Source organism: Crinia signifera, chromosome 1 (genome assembly GCF_055691185.1).
Source record: "Crinia signifera chromosome 1, ASM5569118v1, whole genome shotgun sequence".
NCBI classification, from domain to species: Eukaryota; Metazoa; Chordata; class Amphibia; order Anura; family Myobatrachidae; genus Crinia; species Crinia signifera.
Genome location: NC_139217.1, coordinates 117,060,074 through 117,081,213, shown reverse-complemented (window position 1 = coordinate 117,081,213; position 21,140 = coordinate 117,060,074). Strand labels below are relative to the sequence as shown.

General features: G+C 44.2%; 1 protein-coding gene across 1 annotated transcript in view; it reads right to left on the bottom strand.

Annotated features, from left to right (window-relative positions):
• GUCY1B1 (guanylate cyclase 1 soluble subunit beta 1) overlaps nucleotides 1-21,140 on the bottom strand; it is an 81,227-nt gene that overhangs the window by 22,083 nt on the left and 38,004 nt on the right. The window contains exons 5-10 of the mRNA XM_083172233.1: nucleotides 18,596-18,793; nucleotides 17,211-17,441; nucleotides 15,986-16,102; nucleotides 8,371-8,504; nucleotides 6,539-6,736; nucleotides 2,078-2,315 (exon numbers count right to left, since the gene is read on the bottom strand). Coding sequence (XP_083028359.1) covers nucleotides 2,078-2,315; nucleotides 6,539-6,736; nucleotides 8,371-8,504; nucleotides 15,986-16,102; nucleotides 17,211-17,441; nucleotides 18,596-18,793 — 1,116 coding nt within the window. The remainder of the gene's footprint in view (nucleotides 1-2,077; nucleotides 2,316-6,538; nucleotides 6,737-8,370; nucleotides 8,505-15,985; nucleotides 16,103-17,210; nucleotides 17,442-18,595; nucleotides 18,794-21,140) is intronic.

Here is a 21,140-nt window from a genome sequence, read left to right as displayed (position 1 = left end):
CCTGTTTCTCATTTTTTTACTTTATTGTGTTTACCCTTTTTAATAAAAATACTACTTTTTGGAGAAATATCGAGTCTGCATCCAGATTTTGATGGTCTTCTGGGATGTAAAAAGAAACCTTGATGTGCACATAGGGATTGTATCCCAGGTCAGTACTGCTCTTATGAGTGCGTTATGTGTCCTATGGGGCTGGAGTGAAGATACCATGATGTGCATATAGGGACCAGTTCCAAGGTCAGTAATACCACTATTAGCATTCTTTCTTCTACCCATATTAATGGCTGTGTTTTGAAGATCTCGATTGTGCTGTAAAGAAACCTTTTTATGCACATAGGGACCAAGGTCAGTGTGGTTCCATATACTCAAGTATCCAGAGTCTGGAAATACTGGATTTCAACTATTAATTTGATCTGAGATGGGACACTATCTATTTTTTTGTTCTATAGTACATAGACCCTTTACTTTTTGAAGATCTTCTGTCTTAACTGGTAATGTAGGCATCCATGTGAGCTCCATCCTCGGCCGCCGCGTGGCGGGGAGAGGACGGAGGAAGAGGGGCTCCAAGGTCCACAGCCGTGGCCCCCAGCACGACCACCCAGACACGGCGACTCCATCGATCAGCCTGAGGATCCCGGGTACATCCCGACCAGCAGGATCCCTGGCCGTGGCCACTACACTCGGTTGCTACAACCCCGGTCAGACGCTGGGACCAGTGAAGGAACTCCCGGCCTGCAAGCCCCCGGCTGAAGACCTGTGGACTGTGAGGGCTGTTTGCCACCCCCGCATGATGTACCAGCTCCAGGTGAACCCAGCAGTGCCCCCACCCCTGGGAGGAGCCCCTAAGATGGAGGTATGACTCTTGTATTGGGGGACAGTGGTGTAGAAAGGCCTCAGTGACTCTCCCCCCTGCCCCAACTGACTCCTCACCCACGCTGGCTCTCCCTCCAGCCGTGGCTCCAGCCAGTGCCCCTGACACACTGGCCCCCCTAGCCCTACAGCAGGACAGCCTCAGGGTCCATCCATAGAATGCTCCTTATTCCCATTACATGCTGCACCTGTCCACCACTGCTCTAATATACAGCACTGAATGCTTCCTACAGTACCTCCCAACTTCCAAAATGGGACAGAGGTACAGGATCCCAAATCAGGTCTGTCACACCTAAACTGCGACATGTGGGAGATAGAGATGCTTCACATACTCGAGATGGTTAGAAGTGCAAAGGAATTTGGATGGTTTTGGGATTCTAGCATGTTTGTATGAACATACATCTTGGATGGTGTAATCTCTGCTACTTACACATGCGTTTGAAAAATGAATGGAGGTTTTGAAAATTACATAAATCTCATACATCAAACTCTCACGTCAACTAAAGTTCTTCACATGCATCAATTTACTGTATGTCAGGTGATAAAAGTGGTGATTATTGAACTGTTAAAAAGGTAAAAAATGTGCCCAGCCCAGAAACATTCCAAAGTAAACGGAACATCATTTGTGTGCTTTATCTTTTTGAAACAGGACATGACAAATTGACACCTTTAAACCTGAGATGATACCTGGGAGTATATTTACTAAAGGGCCGATTCAGACCTGATTGCTGGGCTGCAGTTAGTCCCCTCCCCAGCAGAGAGAACTCCCGCCTCTGTGCACAGCTGTAAATGGCTTCGCAGCACGGAGCAAACAGGGGGAAATCCATTCGAAATCACTCACCATCAAATGGGTTTACCCCCCTCCCTCCGCGTGCCGCCCACAAACACTGGCCAGCTGCCATACAGCTAGCGTTCAACCTGCAATCACAGCCTGTCACTGGCTGTGGCAGCCCAGAGGGCTTGATCATGTGCAGTGCAGACCATGCGTAAATACGCAACCCTGTGTACAGAGCTAAATCGGCCCCTAAGTGCGGGCTTATAGAAGTGGAGATGTTGCCCATAGCAACCATTTACAATCTCCTTATAAGTTATCTAGCACATTCTAGAAAATAGAAGATAGAATCTAACTGGTTAGTATCAGCATATTCTCTCTCTATAAAGCAATACTACATCAAATATACCGCCTGCTCTCCAATGGTGCTTTGTTTACCTTATAGACGAAAGGATTCTTCCTTGAGTCGGTCAAAATATCAAATCTTGTATATACATCATTTAAAAGGTTTACAATCTTCATGGCTCCTTCCCCAGATGCATGCTTGCTGCAAAAAGCATTAAATCCCACAATGCCGCTAAACAAAATGGTGACATTGTCGTATCTTTTGGCCGCAACAGGGCGCTTATGTCTCAGTTCATTGGCAACGGATTGAGGGAGGACGGAGTACAGCAGGCTATAAATGGAGATAAAATAAGATATAACATGAAATATAACTAGCAAAAATTGCTGTAGATTCATTACATGTATTGATTGATGAATATCAGTGTTAAAGATCCACCAGCTGTATACGCAATCAGGTGTGGACGTAAACAGACGGTACATAGGCCTAGGAATGGACAGGCAGAAGTATAGGGATGGCAGGTTACATCATTGGAGGTGGAGGTGTCAGCTATCTGTTCTAAATGCTTTAGTAAATGTACCTCAGACTATTTATGTCCATATTACAGAAGTCTCAAGATACAGTATATGTGACCTGTATGGCAATGTCGGGGGGCACACTTGATACGTCATTTGTCCTCATCAGTTGCAGTATATATGCTATATGGTTGCACATGCACAGTACAAAGAGGCGTATTTTACAATGAAAACATTTCTTGTATTCAACTGTAAATGTAAATGAGGCCCACTGTGGGGCCGATTCAGACCCATTCGTTAGGGCCTGAATTCAGCCTGTTTTCGATGTTGTGAGTCTGCGCATGCTCGAGTATGAGCAAACCCCCTGTGTGAAAGCCTCTGGTGAGTATCACACTCGCTGAGGCTTTCGTACTGTGAGGGGAGGGGCGGGTAGGAGACTGGAGCAGAGGAATACACATCATTTTACGGTCGAGAGTGCAGGCGTGTCGTTGCCGCCCTGAATTTGGCCATTTCTGGATAAGATAAAATTAATTTGATGGTCAGTGACCATTGAATGATATTTTCACCCATGCAGCCGCATGCGAGGACCTGTAAGTGTACACATCCCCTCGCATGCTAATGTGGGGACATACGCAGCCTAGCCAACAGGTCTGAATCAGGCCCAGTAAGCATACTGGGTGCACAAACGAAGAGACAAACCCTTGTTAATTATAAACAGATATGTAAATGCTTCCCTATAACATACACCTGGGTTTTCCGAATCAGATCCTCCTGTACCCCCAAAGATCTTGTTCTGAGGGTTTCTTATATACAGATTGGCTATTACTGATCCAGTCTGTTCGCTGGACAAATTTGTTCTCAAAATTTGGAAAGCCATGTGCACTGCAGGTGGGGCAGATGTAAATTGTGCAGAGAGAGAGCAGTGCTGCATGGTTTTGCCCATTTTAAGGACAAATTGTTCCGCGATCAGGTGTGAATTTAGGCCTTGAATTGCATGTGAATTTGTACAGCCCATGCATCAGAGCCTGAGATCAATTATGGAGTTGGCTGCATCTCAGATGTATCCACACTTGTGACCGAGTGAGTGACATTAGCGGCGACGGGCGTCAGTCGCATCTCAGACATAGAAGTTAGGGCTGGTGCAAATGCGTGCTGACGATGATGACCACTCTCCCGCAGCACAGTCACACAGATGTGGCTAAATATATGTGGAGAGCCACATTCACACTAGTACCACACATGCTGGCGCCGTGAAACTACACAAGTACCGGCTGCCTCATTAGCATATGGGAATGTCCAGTGTTTTCATGCTAATGAGGCCATGACATGGGTGCGGGGGTGGGGGGTGGGCAACTGCCCGCCCATTTCCATCCCAGCCCGCCCATTTCCATCCCAGCGTGCACGCATATGTGACTTCAGAGTAATTTTTATATGCCTACCAAATGATGTGGGAGGATCCCACTAGGCTGTGAATAAATTTTACTGTGTAACATCCACTTAGAAGCCCCTGTGAGTGAGTCCCCCTTGCGAATGGGTGGCACCAGCCAACCATTCGCATTGTGGGGTTTGGTGGACTCGCAAGGCTGCGAATTTGCAGTCTTGCGAATCAACCGGAATAACCCCCTATGTCTCCTGTGAATGACTAAGGAAACCCTAATAACCATCAGCTGTTTGGTGTGGGGACCAGATTTGGAAAACACTGGTATACACTGTCCTAGTACACACATACACAGCATACATGAATCCTGACTGAAGCCACACTGACAGACAATGGGCAAAATTACACAAAGCCCTAGGGCCTGATTCAGACCTGATTAAACGGCTGCAAATGTGCTGGCTGGACGATTATCAGTATACAGCATATGCATCTGGGCCACGGTACAAATGCAGGAGGCCTAGCTGTGATGAAATCCTGCTACTTTTTTTTGATCACTGGCCGTTTGCAGGGTGACTGACAGGAAGCCGGTGCTTGGGGTGGCAACCGGACATTTTATGGAAGTGCCAGAGAAAACGCAGGCGTGCCCAGGCATTTGGAGGGAGGGTGTGTGCAGTCAGCTCTGGGCCCAATCAGCCTGTTTCTATAGCAACCATCAAGTAAGTGCTGGGCAATTCACAGACGGCACACAGTGCAAAAATCAATCAATGGTGAAGCCATTCACAAGCCGTGCACATCAATTTGCAGGGTGGGATTTCACTCTGGCTGGACCGGATTGCAGGACGCTGCAAATTAGCAGCCTGCGATCAGGTCTAAACACACAGGGTCAGTGGCATAACTATAAATTTTGCTCCTCCCTGCCAAAAAGTTTGTGGCGCACCCCCCCCCCCCCCCACCCCTTCCAGGCTCCTCTCCAGCATGTTTTCCCAGCATGTGCTGTGATGACATCACACGCATAACGGAGAAGCTGAAGCAGGAGAGAGGAAGAGAGACCAGCAGACACTGCTGCTTCCCTTGGCTCCGACGCATCCCAGGCCGCCATAGCACATCCACCCGCCCATCCTGTACACAGTAGCTTATAGCCGGCTCTGTGTAAGGTCAATTGAATCAGTGGGGGGATTTGACATCTCTGCAGGGACCCCACCTGTGCTGCGGCTGACTCACCTCCAGTGCTCAGTCAGTGGGCAGCGGCAGGCAGCAGCATGTCAGTGCGCCGAGCACGTGCCTGCGCCCACACAGGCCCTAATGCTGCTTGCTCCCCCAAGCGGCTGCTGGGGCTGCCTTACAGTAGTTACGCAACTGCACAGGGCAATGTGGGAGGGTTTCATAGCTAATGCATCATGTAGTAGGCATTTGCCTTTAGAAAGGAGGGTTTAATTTGCATGGAGGAGATTATGGGCCTAACTCAGTACCATTTGTAATGGGCAAATTCGGCCCCGTTTCGATGGTGGGGGGTCTGTGCATGCACAGTCCCGGGCAATTAATGATTTCTCCTTCTAGCGGATGCATGCGAAGAGATGTGTTAGCGAGCACATCCAGTTGTGTGGTACGAGGGAATTCAGTGTGTGTGGGGGGGGGGGGGGGGGGGGGAGGGGTAGTTCGTTTCAGCACTCGGTAGGCAGCAAACTTCACAGCTTACCGTGCCTTACAGAATCACCCCCTATATTTCAGTAAGTGAAAGCAGACAGTTAGCTACTGCCAAGGATGCAGTATGAAAATGGTTAAGGAAAGGGAATGTGTAGTGGGGAGATTAATGAGCTGGAGAAAAGTATGTACATTATTTTGTGCCCAGTGTTGTCTCCCAGTCTCACAGTGTGTGAACAGGCGTGGAGGGGAGTTCTGCTGGTATGTGTGGTTACAGTGTGGGGGCAAAGGTGAGGTAACCTAGAACAAGGCGGGAGTATCAGTAGAATGTGTGTCCTGTATGTGGAGGAGTGCCTGAATGTGAACTGTATGTTGATTAATAGTGTTAAATGTATATGAGCTAATGCTAATGTGTTCATGACAAGAGATCAAGGGGGAGATGTACTAAGCCATGGAGAGTTTTAAAGGGGAGAGAGATAAAGTATCTCCAATCCGCTCCTAAGTGACATGTTACAGACTGTGTTTGAAAAATGACAGTACAGTATGTGCTAGTACATGTATTTATATTATGGGACATAATAGATATACTGTATATTGGGCAGGCAGCGCACAATGGTGAGAGGGGAGGTAAAGTTACAGAAAGGGAGCAACACAGTTATCTCTGGACTGTATACTGTATACACTCATTAACTGAATGTTATGTATTTACACAGTTATGAAATAGTTAAAATAAGAACTAGAGTCCTCAAGCGACCCCTGCCTAGTGTATCCGGCCATTGGTTTGATAACCAAATAACATGCCCACATGAATGTATCCATATCTGACATTCAGCTCCTATCTCTGTCTCTAGGGCTATTTATGATGGTACACAACAAGCAGGTCATTGTTGAAAGGAGAGTGGAGCAAGGTATGTGGGGTGTGGAAGGCCCTGCAATCTCTACTTGGAAGGGGCCCAAACAATTCCCGCACCAGCTTTGCTATCATTATTGCTGTCACCATCAAATGCTAAAACGTTACTCACGTATCAGTCTTTTTCTTCTCATCTTCCAGGGCTCTTAGGGTGTGCTGCAGCCGGTCAGTCAGGATTTCCAGTTCTTGAGTCAACTTATATTCTTCTCTAAACTGCTCTCCCAGCAGTACCAGGTCACGGGTAGCATCATGGAGGGGGATGTCACTGAGATACAATCCTCTTCTTGTCAGATCATCCAGGTTCATAACACTGCAATGAAGTCATTACTCAACAAATAAGCTTTACAAGCTCACAAATAGTCAATCTGCAAAATGAATAAATGAAACATTTTTATTATATGTATGAAAATAATCACCTTTTAGTGGAGTGTGGATTAGATCTGTACTTTCATGGTGTGAGCGTAATATTTGTTTTACAGTTGGGACCACAAGTTCCACAGACCCTTTAATGTCCCGCATGCTCATACTAGTGGTTCTCCTAGTACCTCATGCAGGGCAGGTTTGCTTGGACCAATATTTTGGGGAATGGGTTACGGGAAGGTTGCGCTGCGGACAGTGGGAGGGTCTTCCAGCTGCAAAGTGTTAAGGTACTGTATACTACTAGTACCTTTTGAAATAGTGGATAGTGGGAGGGGTTACACCTTGCGGTGTCACTGCGCTAGAAGACACCTATGGATAAATATCGGTGTGCTATACCTTTGCAATATTATGTGACAAATGAAAGTAAGCACGTTTTGAGCAAAAATATATGATGTGTTTATTTTATTTTAGCATATGAATAAAACAATAAGGAGAATAGTCATTCAAGTATTACCTCTAAAACAGTTAATAAAACGGCAATGCAGTATTTAAAAAAGCAGAGTGTGGTTCTAATACTAATACCGGTATACACATACACTGGGTGGGTGTGGGGAAGGGGATAACACACAAGGGGTAACATGTGCAGAGAGAGTTAGATTTGGATGAGATGTGTTTGAACTGAAATCTAAATTGCAGTGTAAAAGTAAAGCAGCCAGTATTTACCCTGCACAGAAACAAAATAACTCTCCCAAATCTAACTCTCTCTGCACATGTTACATTTGTCCCACCTGCAGTGCACATAGTTTTGTCCATTTACAAAAAATATTCGGCCTGAATTAGGCCCTATATCTGTACACACATGTGGTGGTAGTGGTGGTGTAGTGTGTGTGTGTGTGTGGGGGGGGGGGAGGGTTATGGACAGAGTGGTATCTGCCAGCCCTCTTGAAAATAGGGGAGGATAAGCCAGTTGTAGATTCTCTGTCCCCGGCAACATGATGAGACCTGAGGATTCATACGGGTGTGGTACAGGGGTCCGACAGTTGGGATCCTGACAGTCATTAGCCCGACGTCGGGATCCCGACTGTCCGGCCTCAGACAGCATGGTGAGCGCAACTAAGCCCCTTGCGGGCTCGCTTCGCTCGCCACATTGCGGGCACGGTGGCTCACTACACTCGCCACCTATTCTATTCTCGATCTATGGGGGTCGTGGACCCCTACGAGGGAAAATAGCAGGTGGCCGTCTGGAACCCAGCTGTCGGTGTTTTGACAGTCGGGATCCCGACGTCGGGTAAATGCCTGTCCAGATCTCGACGTTGGGTAAATGCCTGTCGCGATCCCGACTGTGGGGACCCCGTCCGGCACCCATTCATACAGTAAGATCCCGATACTGTGTCTTTGGATACAGCAGCGGATTGCAAAAGCATGAAGTAGGTGTCTTTCTACTCCTGCTTTTACATATTTGAGCACAGCTGCTGTATACAATGGTGTAGTGGCTGTGCTCCTGCATCCACCTCTGATTCCGCCCATATAACCCAACACCAAACACTTTTTGCACATTATGAAGTACTTAAAACCAAAGATTACCTTGGAGAGCAGAGGAAAAGAATGTTGTCAGCTTCTGGCAAGTAGATCATTTGTCCCTTCAGACGAATACAGCTGAGCTCAGTGACAGTCAGTTCATCTTCATTCTCTGACTTTTCCACATCAAGCAATCCTTCCTAATATCAAACAATATTACAGCATTTGAATCCAAACTGTGAAAATAGTGACGTATGTTACAGTGCCAGGTACTCTCCAGCTTCCTTTTACCAATAGCTCCAAACCTTCACCATAAGGTCAGGCAGAACCTGGACTAACACAGACTCCACCTATCTTTAATAAATTACTTTTTAAATGTACTCTAGGAGTATGTATACTAGTTTGTGAAGTCAAAGTAGAATCAGCTTTTAAAATCATGTCACATATTTATCTTATTTAAGATCATGGGACTGATTCTGGTCACGTAGCATGTGGCTGTGATTTCCGTCCTTTGGCGCATGAGCCAGACCAGTACTGCACATGTGCAGCCAGTATGGGTCTGCTACGTTGGTCACACTACAGCTACAGTCTGATACCATTAAAGGGTGAGGACTGGGTGGTTTCCCAAAATAGAGACATTGTGGTGGCGAGAATTTGTCTGATAAGAGTTCCCGGCCTCTTTGTTGTTGCTGGCATGCACAATCCCAGGGGTCAGACAGCCAGCCGATGGTCTCATAGATGATTCTAGGCTGCATCCTAGGAAGCAGCTCAGATCAGTGATGCATGCATGAGGCGTGTCACCTCCTGCTGCATTACCGTATTAATGCTATGAATATATCAGCGATAGCTACTCTGTCCACATCTGAATTAGGCCCATCCATGTTGAGCCTCAGTGCCTGCAGATGGCTATACTTTGGGGGGTATTCTGGTTCATTCCCTCAGATGCGAATTTGCATCCTTGCGAGTGAACCAGATCCCGCATTGTGAATGGTGGAACGCCGGCCCAGCATTCGCAACGGCACGTACATTCACACTGGCTGCGAATGGATGTTTTACATAAACACATCCATTCGCAGCCTGCGGGGTAACACTCACATAATTCGATGGTTGCTGACCATCGAATGATGTGGAACGTGCTCAGAGAGAAACCTTACATCTGTGTGCACATTCGGAGGGAAGTGGGCTGGCAGCTGACATTCGGTGAGCATCATAGGCCCATTAGCATGAGATCGTCCATTGTTCTCATGGAAACGCCAGTAAAATGCTGGGCGTTCCCATATGCTAAAGAGCCAGCCCACGTCTCTCCGTTCGCAAGGATTGGTGCCTCATCCTTCCCCTAAATGGTGACAACATGCCTCTATTTTCACAAACAGAGGCCAACATGCAACCTCCCCACCCCTAAAACGGCATTAGACTGTCATGTCTGCTTGGTGCATGCGCAGAGTACCAAATATCAGTATCTGAATGAGGGCCATTGACCTTAATTTACCCTTCTAAATGACACCCTTTGCTTTCCTGCTTTCTTCCGTTTGTGCTGTATGTATAGGTATGACAGGCCTTGCACTTTCTAGTAATCAGCCAACTTTATCTAATTTTTCTGTATTTAAAAACTTTCAATTGTGTTTTTTATTTCACAAAGAGAACAGTAAAATAAAGGAAAAGTTAATTAGCAGTGACGGAAGGGGAGAGATTTATCTGACATGAGCTGCCCTTACTAGACTGTCACCACTTTGCCTGTAAACTGTTGTAGTATGGAGAAAGAGACAATGAAAAGTAATTAGAACAGTAGTCGCGAGCCAAGCTACAGTAATATAATTTAAACTATTTTACATCCACTTCCTCAATATTAAAGGAAAGTCAGCAATATTAAAGGAAAGTCACTGGCCATCACAATGAAAGGGAAGGACACTTCATTAAGCTAGCTTGGCACTATGTGATATATAAACATTGCACAGCAGTCTTTATTTGGCCTAGTCGGTTGCTATAATCCTATGTAGTCCAAATAAAATCTTGCTGTATATTTTAAAAACATTAAAAACATTTTCCAATTTGTTTTTTTTTTCTGAGACATCTGAAGTATGGGTAAACATAACCTTATTAGGAAATATTCATACTTGAAGTATAGTGTAACTGAATTAAGGCTGGCTATGTGTTACAAACATACACAAAGCCGAATAAAGGCTCTATTTTCTACTGACAAACAATAGAAAACTAGTTTTATGTATATTGTTTCAAATGATGAATTTTTAGAAACAGGTTTGATTGGATGGTATTGCTGCAGAACTGACAACGTGTTTCTAAATCTTTGTTCTGGTGGGTACACTCTAGAGCCATAGCCATACAATTTGCTATATTGTAATGTTAATTCTAGGATTTTTTTAGGGCTGGGTGCTGGCCACCGGGCAGGGCACTGTATTCAATTGGGAGGGCACATTTTATATTACAAATATACATAACAAACAAAAAAAAAGGGCTGGGTGCTGGCCACCGGGCAGGGCACTTTTTTCAATTGGGAGGGCACATTTTATATTAGAAATTTACATAAAAAAAAAAAAAAACATAAATAAAAAATTGCACACTGCACTAGGATTACGCCCATTAAACATTGTCATACTCTGCTATGCCCATGACAATTACACATTATGGCACACACTGTAATGCCTCTTACACATTATACCACACACCATAATGCCCATTACACATGATGGCATACATCATAATACCCATTACACCCATTACCCGAAAGTTCTCAGCGGCATGTCAGCGCAGTGGGGGGCTGCATAAGGGCGCACAGTGCCACACACAAAAAGGGCAGGCTGCATTTTAAAGTTTTAAAAGTGGGCATGGTGTGGCACCCTGCAAAAGAAGCTTAGAGGGAATTATGCAGGATTGTGTGCTTCCACAGAACAGATACAACATTGCCTGATTGTGCAGTGTAATGAAGCATGGAACAAGATGTTGTTTAATTGTTGTTACATTGCTTAGTGTGTAAGGGCAATCTGGTTGCTGGTCATTCTGCTGTGTACTCACCTTAAAACCATTCAATGCGCAGGAAATCCATAAAGGAAACTTTTATGTGACACACCAACAGATAAATACACTCATGTGCTAGAACAACTGAGACAGCCGCTTCCATACTAGCTCATGCCACCACATTCTTGAATAAAATTGGATATTTTGCAATCTTGCAAAAGATGCCTGATGCTAGTGGAGTTGCATGGAACCAGAAGGCTTACTTCCAGGCATCTCATGCTACATGGCGTATTGGGGTTATATGTATGTCAGAAATAACTCCATCTCTGAAATCAACACAAAATTTGGATTGACGCTTGCAACAATTTCAAAGGTATATACTGTTGCAGCTACAGAACATCAGGGAAGACATCCAGTGCACGACATCACAATGGCCAATGAAAAACTGTAAACAATTGTGGACAGCGTTGTTTGTCAGACATTGCAACATCTGGCCAGCGTGCGACACTGCTGCTGATAACATTAGAATGTAATGCTAGGGCCAAAAGTAACATCAGTATTAGAACAGTACAACATTCCCTTTCCTATATGGGGTACAGGAACCAACTGCTAACTCAAGTCCCATTGCCAACCCAAAGGCAGAAGGCTCTGGGAATCGCCTGTTCTAGTAAACACAACAACGGGATGTAAGATCACTGGAAAGGTATGGTCTATTCCAGCGGTTCTCAAACTGTGGATCCTGACCCCAAAGTGGGTCTCGACCTTCTCAGCATGGGGTCGCGACTCCATGTTGCTGACCGTCAGTCTGATGACTTTTTTAATCTCAGTCAATGATTCAAGTAGTCTGAACAATCTGTTGAATTGTCTGTTATTTTAGACTCCTCACATCATTTTGTGCCTCCACAATGCTGCCGTGTATGTGCTGTCTACTGACTACACATGTGATGTGATGGCCTTCTACAGTAACTTGCTGGGGTCCTGTATTTATTTTTATTGTCTGGTGGGGTCCCAGAGCAAAATAGTTTGAGGACCCCTGGTATAGTCCAACAAGTTGAGGTTCCAGCTCTTTTGGTAAGATGGACATTTACGCATGTGGAGAAATATATAAGGCAATTCCAACAAGGGACAGGTCCATAGACACTAGATTATGGTTTGAGGAGCATTTATCTGAGTTTGGAATCATGAGTTGGCTTTCTCATTTGTCAGATTTACAACCAATAGAACATATGTGGGATGGCAGGGTTCCATCACCATTGCATATTATTGTTTTATTATTGAAAATGACAATGGAACCTCAGAGAAGTGCAAGCAGAGGGAGTACAGAGAACTATTTGAGGAGGAGAGCTGAAAGAAGGTCTTCAACAAGGATCCTTAGCATTACCAGTACTAAAGTGCCCAATTTAGCCCCCCTGTTGATGGCCACTAGCACAACTAAGAAGGTTATTCTGGTTGGTGCGTAAATTTCCGAATTCTTTCGGAGCGGACCGCACGCCTGTGCGGACATCGAACGAAGAAACGCCCACCGGTCCTCCGCATTCGGACGGACTCACACTTTAAGAAGAGGGCGTGTTTACGGACAACATCCAAACCTTGCGTGTGCGGTGGACACACACATATTCTGCACGGTCTTGCAGCGTCTGCACGGTCTTACCGCGTCAGAACGGACGGGAACCTGCCCGTACGCACCGATATTTATTTTAATATTTATATTAGTGATAGCCAGTTCTGTCCATTGCTTGCAGTGTAAATGTGTGTAAAAAATGCAGCCGTGCTTTCAGCATAGATTTGTGTGTTTTGTAATGGCCCATTGAAGCTGCAATGGTTCCAATTGAAGCAATGACAAGAGTGTAATTAATGAGTAATGAGTAGAGGAGTGGATTGTATTGTGTTCAGCTGACATTGGTTCAGGTGCGGCCGTACTAATTGGGCGTTCCGAATGCCTAGCGAATGACCGAGTGGTGTCCGCAAAGCAATACTTACTTATGGAGACCGCATATTTTCTGCCTTTTGGTTCGTTTGCAGTCGGTGTTCTGTCCGAATGCACGCCTACCAGAATTAGTGCACTCCCTCGTGTACGCCCATGTTTATGCCCAGTTTAGCCCACTTTGAAACTACGCCCCTGTGCAGGTCCGAATGATGCCCATATTACGCCCATATCTGCCGAGTGAATGCGGTGCACTTTTCTGTACGGTATTAGTGAGAATGAGTACGGAGACCGTGCGTGGCACATGCGCAGACGGCTAAAAAACGCCATCCGAAAGAATTCGGAAAATTACGCATCGACCAGAATAAGGCCCTAAGTGAAATCTTATTAGTGTATGCCACACAATAGCTATCACACACTCACAGCATAAGTTCCAAGAATGCTACAGAATAGTTGCAACAAATAAATGTTATTACAGTAACTGAAGCATGTGCCACTTAATAGCCAAAGCATAAAGGCTTTACACAAAGGAGGACACACTTTTGATCACACCAACATTCGGCAGTGTTTATGTCCGAGAGAGAGCCATATAATAGTTATAGCAGAGAGACTTTATTTCAGTGACAGGAGTGACGTAAGCAAAATAGCTGCAACTGAGGAGCATCAGACACTGGGCACAGAGAGAGATACATAACAGTGTAAATGAGAGTATGCCATGTATATGCAGACACAGCTTTATGTGCTAATATTGTACTGCATTTGAATTGCTACCTACATGCATAGATCTATTGGATTATCAATGCGTATTACGTGTTTTTATAATAGTCTAAACTCATATGCTTATGTCTTGCAAGTTTTTATACAGTGTTTTTGCTTCAATTATAAAAAAAATGGAGGTTCTGTTGAGTATGTCCTATTAGTGTGTGAATACTGGGTGAATGTGATTGTATTGGTATAAAGGAGATTAGGATTTGTTCAGGAGATAGGTAAGGGAATTAGGGTTGGGAATATAAAGTGGTATTGATAGTAGTGTGCGAGTTCATTATTAATTTGGAGTTTATAAAAGTGATCCAAGTGACATTGTTTGGGGGCGTCGAGTGGATTAAAAATTGTACCCAACATTAACATCACTAGGAAGGTCAGGATAAAGGCCCATACATGATATTGGTCACAATATTTCTATGAAAGGGCTTTTGAGGACAATATCACCTATTGTGTATGCTTCCAGTCATTAACGATGCGCACTCCCTTGTGCCGTTAATGACCCCCTCCCTCGTCCACGCATGTCCGGATGAGGGAGGTCATCGTTACAGGTGGCCATGATGCAGCAGCAAGACAGCCTTCGATCCCAACGCTGTTGCTCACCTCGGAGCAGGCATTGACAAAGGTGTATGCACTTGCCGAAGCCTAACACCCCTCTGCCGCCGGGTCCCTGACTCTTCCAATATCAGCGACGGGGACATTGTTAAGTATGTATTGGTCTTTTGGCTCAAAGCCGCAACTTGAATTATAACCAATACTAAAAACGGTACTTGTTTCCTAGCACGGCCACAATCTTGTCCATCGTGTACCTTAAAGTTAAGGTACACGATGGACGCGATGGACCCGATTTCCTTTGAAATCAGGTCCATTTTGCCGGCAAAGGCAAAATCGGGGGCATCTCGTCGGTCGCGTGCATTAACATGGCCCCCGACGCGATTGACGCGATTTTGCCATAGGCTTCAATGATAAAACATTTTTAACATTAAAATCGGGAGCATCGCGTCGGTCTTGTGCCATTATAATGGCACAAGATGAGATGGACTTGATTAAGTCCATTTTACATAGGAAACAATGTGAAATGGGCCAATATGACCCATTTCACATTGTATATGGCCCCGTCATGGTACAAAAGTTACGCAACCCCATTGTGAGCGTCACCCCAGGATTGACACCAACCCGAAGCGTGGCGAGCGCAGCGAGCCCGAGAGGGGCGGCGGTGCGCGTCCTCCGACCTTTTCATACCCCTACTATCCACGTCGGCGTGGAGTTGAGAATATAAAGTGTGGCGAGTGCAGCGAGCCCCGCGAGGGGACGCGTATACCTGTGAAGTTATACGCGTGCGCTCGCCTCGCTGCGCTCGCCACACTTTATATTCTCAACTCCACGCCGACGTGGATAGTAGGGGTATGAAAAGGTCGGAGGACGCGCACCGCCGTCCCTCGCGGGCACGCTTCGCTCGCCACGCTTCGGGTTGGCGTCAATCATGGGGTGCCATTAAGGGGGTAAAATTAGGGGTCTGGGGAATACTTTACATTGAATCCAATGTAAAATAGGGTCCCAGGGGCCCTATTCACATTTGATTCAATGTAAAAATCGGGTCGATCGCGTCGGTCGCATCACATGCGATTTGGTTTGGCTGCGATGCGACCGATGCAATTTTTCCGACACGATCACCCCGATACAAATCGGTGTGGCTGTGCTAGGAAACAAGTACCCTAAAAACAGTGTGTTTGTAATATTATTGGCCCAAAATGTTACTTAATTCTTAATTCAGTGCTGTAGTATCGTGTACATACCAAGGGCCAGATGTACTAATCTTAAAAAGTGATAAAATGGAGCCACCAGCCAATTAACTCCTAACTGCCATGTCACAGGCTGTGTTTTGAAAAATGATGGTAGGAGCTGATTGGTTGGTGGTTTATCACTCTCCATCTTATCACTTTTCAAGGCTTAGTACATCTCGCCCCTAATCTTCAAGCAGTTACAATGTATCTGTCTGTACCTTTAATAATTATTAATTACCTTGCTCCTTAGGACAAATACTGTGTTGATATGAGACAGGATCCCATGGAAGCTAATGTCAATATGTGGCCGTACCAAAGAGAACACTGACAGCAGGTTACAATTTCCAGGCTGGAGCTGTAAAAATTTGAAGAAAAAAATATTGATAATGATGACATATATTTTAGCTAACAATAGGAATACAGTATGGTAACATAACGTCACTGACCAATGTCAGGTAATGGGGACTTGGGGGGTATTCAATCTTGGATTCCGATTGTCGGAATCCTGGCCCGTTTTCCCTCTGCTCAACAGGCGGAATTCAATGTTCCGACAAAACAGATCCAACTTGTTTTAAAGTCGGATCTGTTCTGTCGGAATCCACCTTTAATGCTGATGGAAACGGCATCATTGAATAGGCTGTGGGCGCTACTCTCCCTGTCAAAAAAATAGCTCCTGACATTGAATACCTTGATGTAGTATGAAAAGTATTCTGATGCTGTTAACTATCATTCAAATGATTAAATAGAGATCACAGTTTATTAAATAGGCCTACAGAGTTCATTCCCGAAAAGTGAGACTTGTATTGAGAAGACAGCTGTGTATAATGTATGGGTCCGAGAGAACTGAGATGTACAACTACATTTGCTCATCTCATAAAATGACATGCTTATTTTACCCTCATCTACCTTACATACTGTATAACTTGTGCTGAGACTTTTAGTTACACACAGGAGGATCCTGAGGTACCTACAGGCAAATTGGCTCTCAATTTAGAAACACGTGAATATATGACCAAAAGTAGAACTATTATTAAGTAGTGTAGTCAACCTGCGCGTTGCCTTGTCGCGGCAGATAGATTATAATACATTTGCGAATGTTTATTGCTGAGCCCACTGCATTTTCGGTAGAATGTATGTTGGAGAAATGTGGGTCTTGTTTTTCATGTCTAGATTAAGTGCTCCATTACACACACCTGCGATTGGCCAATATATTTATTATGAGCAAATTCCATTCCAGAAATGTGGATGGGCATGCGCCGAACATCGGTCCAGAATAAGGGCATACCCATCACTTCACCCAATGCAGGAGTGTATGAGTAATGTCATACCCACCATTTTATCACTTCACCGTGCTTAATACATCTGCCCCATTGTGTCTTGTTTTCTAAGCTATGCCAGGTATAACATTTCTTTCTATTAAACAAAAGATATAAAGAATGTTGCATTTGCAATGTCACCATTACCTGTGGCAGGACTCTGTAGATAGCATTTCCACACTGTGTAACAACAAGGTCTCTGTCAAACATTATATGGAAAGGGAAAGCTTTGCAGAATGTATAGGGACTAATGCGGGATTCTTGAGTTCCATTTTCCTCAAATCTGTCCAGATCCTCATAAAAGTCTTCCTCCTTGGAGTCCTTTTCTTCTATCAAGAATTGTGTATGGTCAAATTCCTCATTTCTCTGTTGAATTACCTAAGCAGATAAGACAAGGAGCTAACATTAAGTAAATAAGAAGTATTTTATGTTCTCCGATATGGCTTGCGTTATCCGAAATGCATGTTTTTTTGGGATCAGTGTTTATTCTGTTTAACTGCACTAAAATGCATAAAACAGCAAATGACCGAGTGATGCCAACTTCAGAAATCCACTACAAATGTGTATCATGAGAAGGCCACCATCTGGACGGTTTCATGTTCAAAACCAATTAAAAATAAACTGTATTCAATGCACTTTTAGATTATGTACTAAAATTCTGTATAGTATTTGCAATGCATTTTTTTATTAACCTTTAAAATTTGGTAGGTTTTTTTGTCCTGCATTACCCTGTATAAGCCCTTTAAGGTAATTGCTGTTTTAGGGGAAATTGGCTCTAAATTGCACACCCTCAGTAATGAAAGGTGCCATCTGCTGAGAATAAAATGGGTTACATTGCTGTTTTATTATGTCATGTATCTATAATTGTGTAAATGTGTAGTGTTTGCAAGCAATGCATTGGCGCACAAAACAGTGCTCCAATGGGGAGAGACTTAGGGAATTAGGACACTACTACAGTTTACAATACGTGCATTTTACATGTCCTGCCAGTACAACGATAAACATGATGCTAAATCATTTTGCTTCCACCTATGTATAATATATAAAGAGTGATGGCATTTAGGAGTGAACATACTGGTAAAGAGTAAATGTTTGCAGGTTGGGGTTTTTTTGTGTTGCAGATCTAAGGTGGCATCTATGGCAGGAACCCCACTAGCTAACTTACTGGGGCTGGTGCAAACTGAGCACTATATTAGTTTGCGTAGTGTAACTTACAGTATGTGATACTGCTCTGAGCATGCTCAGAAAATGAACGCTCTCTACAGCCACACATATTTGGACATTTGAAACCTTGTGATTAGAGTGGTGGAAGCAGCATGTCTGAGGGTGTATTTATGCACAGGTCATGCAAAACAGCAATTGTGTACAGTACATATACATATATGTCTATTAGGAGATCTACAATTGGCACATGCTACAGACCAGATACAAGTACATGCTTATGATGATGTTGAGTTGTCATGAACTTTGATCAAATCTGAAGACAGCTTATGCAGATGTTCTGTAGAGAGCAGACACCAGCAGCTACTCACCTTCATATCTATTTCTGTTCCATGGATCTGCTGGGCCACGGTTTTAATAATCCCAATAACAATATCCTGCAGTCCTTCTCTCTCCGAGTAGTAGTGTAATATAAGGCCTTTCCCCTTCTCTGCATCAGTGCATCTAAATGATGGAGCACGCATTCCGGGATATATAGTACCCAGGTGGTCGTGCAGGGCGTCTAGGTTCTGCAAATATTAAGCAAATTATGACCATTTATTCAACACATACGCCTTTAGTGATATAAATCATACACAATGGGCAGCATGGGAAAGTCAGTTCTTACATTATTGGGGGAATTCAATTATTGTCACTGCCGGATCTCCCATTTAGTGATGTTAGATTGAGGAGTGATATTTAATTGCTGGTGGATATCACAATGATCAGGTTTATTATGGTCGGGTTTAGGAACATCTAGCAGCTAAACCCATCACAACTAATAAGCGTGAAGGGTGCAAGCTGGCAGCCAATTGCACCTGAATGGTACTACAATTGAATAACTCCATTGGGCACCATTTGCTGGACGCCAATAAGCACAACATTGAATTATCCACAATACCTCCAATGATATCTGAATGTACTGGATACTGCAGGTATATTAAATGTCTCATTATTTCTTGTCTAAAATGGTAAAAAATGCACAATAACAATGGCACAATTTGAATAAGGTACACAATTTGAAATATATTGGGCCTAATTCAGAGAGTGACGCAGCTGCGTCCGCTGTGGCATCCATTGCTGGAGTTGCAGGTGCAATAATATGCAGATGTTAATTCAGCCAATGAACACTATTGTGTGCCTTAATGTGCAAGCTCTGAGATACCATTTTCTGCACCTCTGCATGCAGCTAGTGATTCTAAACAGTCCACCATCGGCGCACCAACTGTGTCCACCATCGGTGAACTGCTGACACTTACACAAGCCTACAGCAGGCAGAGTGTCTATGTGAACATGGCCTCTGTGTAAGCAGGTATGCATCATAGAATGCTCCTGAATGCCAGTGGAACTCCCTTCACACAACTATGTGGAGGAATTTTTGTAGTCCCTTCAGGCCACCTCCCAGCAATGCCCATCGCTACACTTCTCTGGTTCTGTTACCAGCTCTCCTGTACATAGTAGCGCATGTGGTTGTAATGCATGAGCAGTAGGGTTGTGTGTGGTTTCTGTCCACCTCTGGATCAGGCACACAGCTAGACAAAGTCTTGCAAAGAAAATAAATGCATCTCTAAAATTGAGGACAATAGTCACGTTACGACATGATTCACAGACCTATGTACTTTCACTGCCCAATTTTTTAAAATGGCATCATTATTGGGGATCTTTTTGTGTGTGTGGTGACTGCACTGTAGGGCTAAATAGGGGCAGTATGGATGGTGTAATGGTTAGCATTACTGCCTCACAGTGCTGAGGTCATGGGTTAGATTCCCTCCATGGCCCTAACTGTGCAGTTTGTATATTCTCCCTGTACTTGCGTGGGTTTCCTCCGGGTACTCCAGTTTCCTCCCACAATCCAAAAATATACTGGTAGGCTAATTGGCTCCCAACAAAGGTAATATTCTCTGTAAAGCGCTGTGGAATATGTGTGCGCTATGTAACAAACTGTTATATATGTTATAAATAAAGGCACGTGATCAGAATGGGTAAAGACAAGCTCTCAACTGCATCATTGTTACAGTACATCTTGTTCCATTCTGTAAACACAAGAAAATCATCTAACATTGAGAAAATAGCATTTATAGCATTGACCACCCTAGAAACATTTTTTGCTTGTGGACAGCTTGTTCTTGTTTGTCAGCAGTTTTTCAGATATATACTTTGCAACATGAACTGCTATTGATACAATAAAATGACACAATTTGTATGCACATAGTGTGGCATTTACAGTATCTATAGTTATCTATCTATAAACATGCAAAATATGCATAAACAGTATAACATTAGTTACTCATAAAAATACAAATGTCCAATAGTGAAAGTTATGTTTTGCTCACAGCCTTAAAAATAGTTCTCTAAGATGAATCACCATACGACTGTGTAGCTCCCACTTAACACATTTGGAAGAAATTAAGGGTCTTATCTCCCATCTTCTCAGTTACCGCCCTTAAGACTTTCCCCCAGGCTTTGGTTCCTATGAATTGAGACAATGAAGAACTCCCAAAATCCTGGGACTGGATCAATTGGTGCACCAAGGTTGTGTTCGTTTGCGTAGGTGCTGCAGCTTCCCCATTTGGAGTTAGTCCTATCTAGAACTTGTGTGCTATGGGTCTTATTCAGACCTGATTGCAGGGCTGCTAAAAAGACAGCCGCCGCCTTGCCAGAGTAAAATCCCACCCTATTTTAGCCTGAAAAAGAGCTGCAATCCTGTGAATAGCTGCAATTTAATTCACAATCACTCACCATCTAATGATTTTTCGGTACTTGTTTCCTAGCACGGCGCCCGTCGAGTCCCATCGCATACCATAACTTAAGGTATGCGATGGGACCCAATCAGACCTGACCGACCCGATATTTGGGGTTTAAAGAAGTTACCCTACA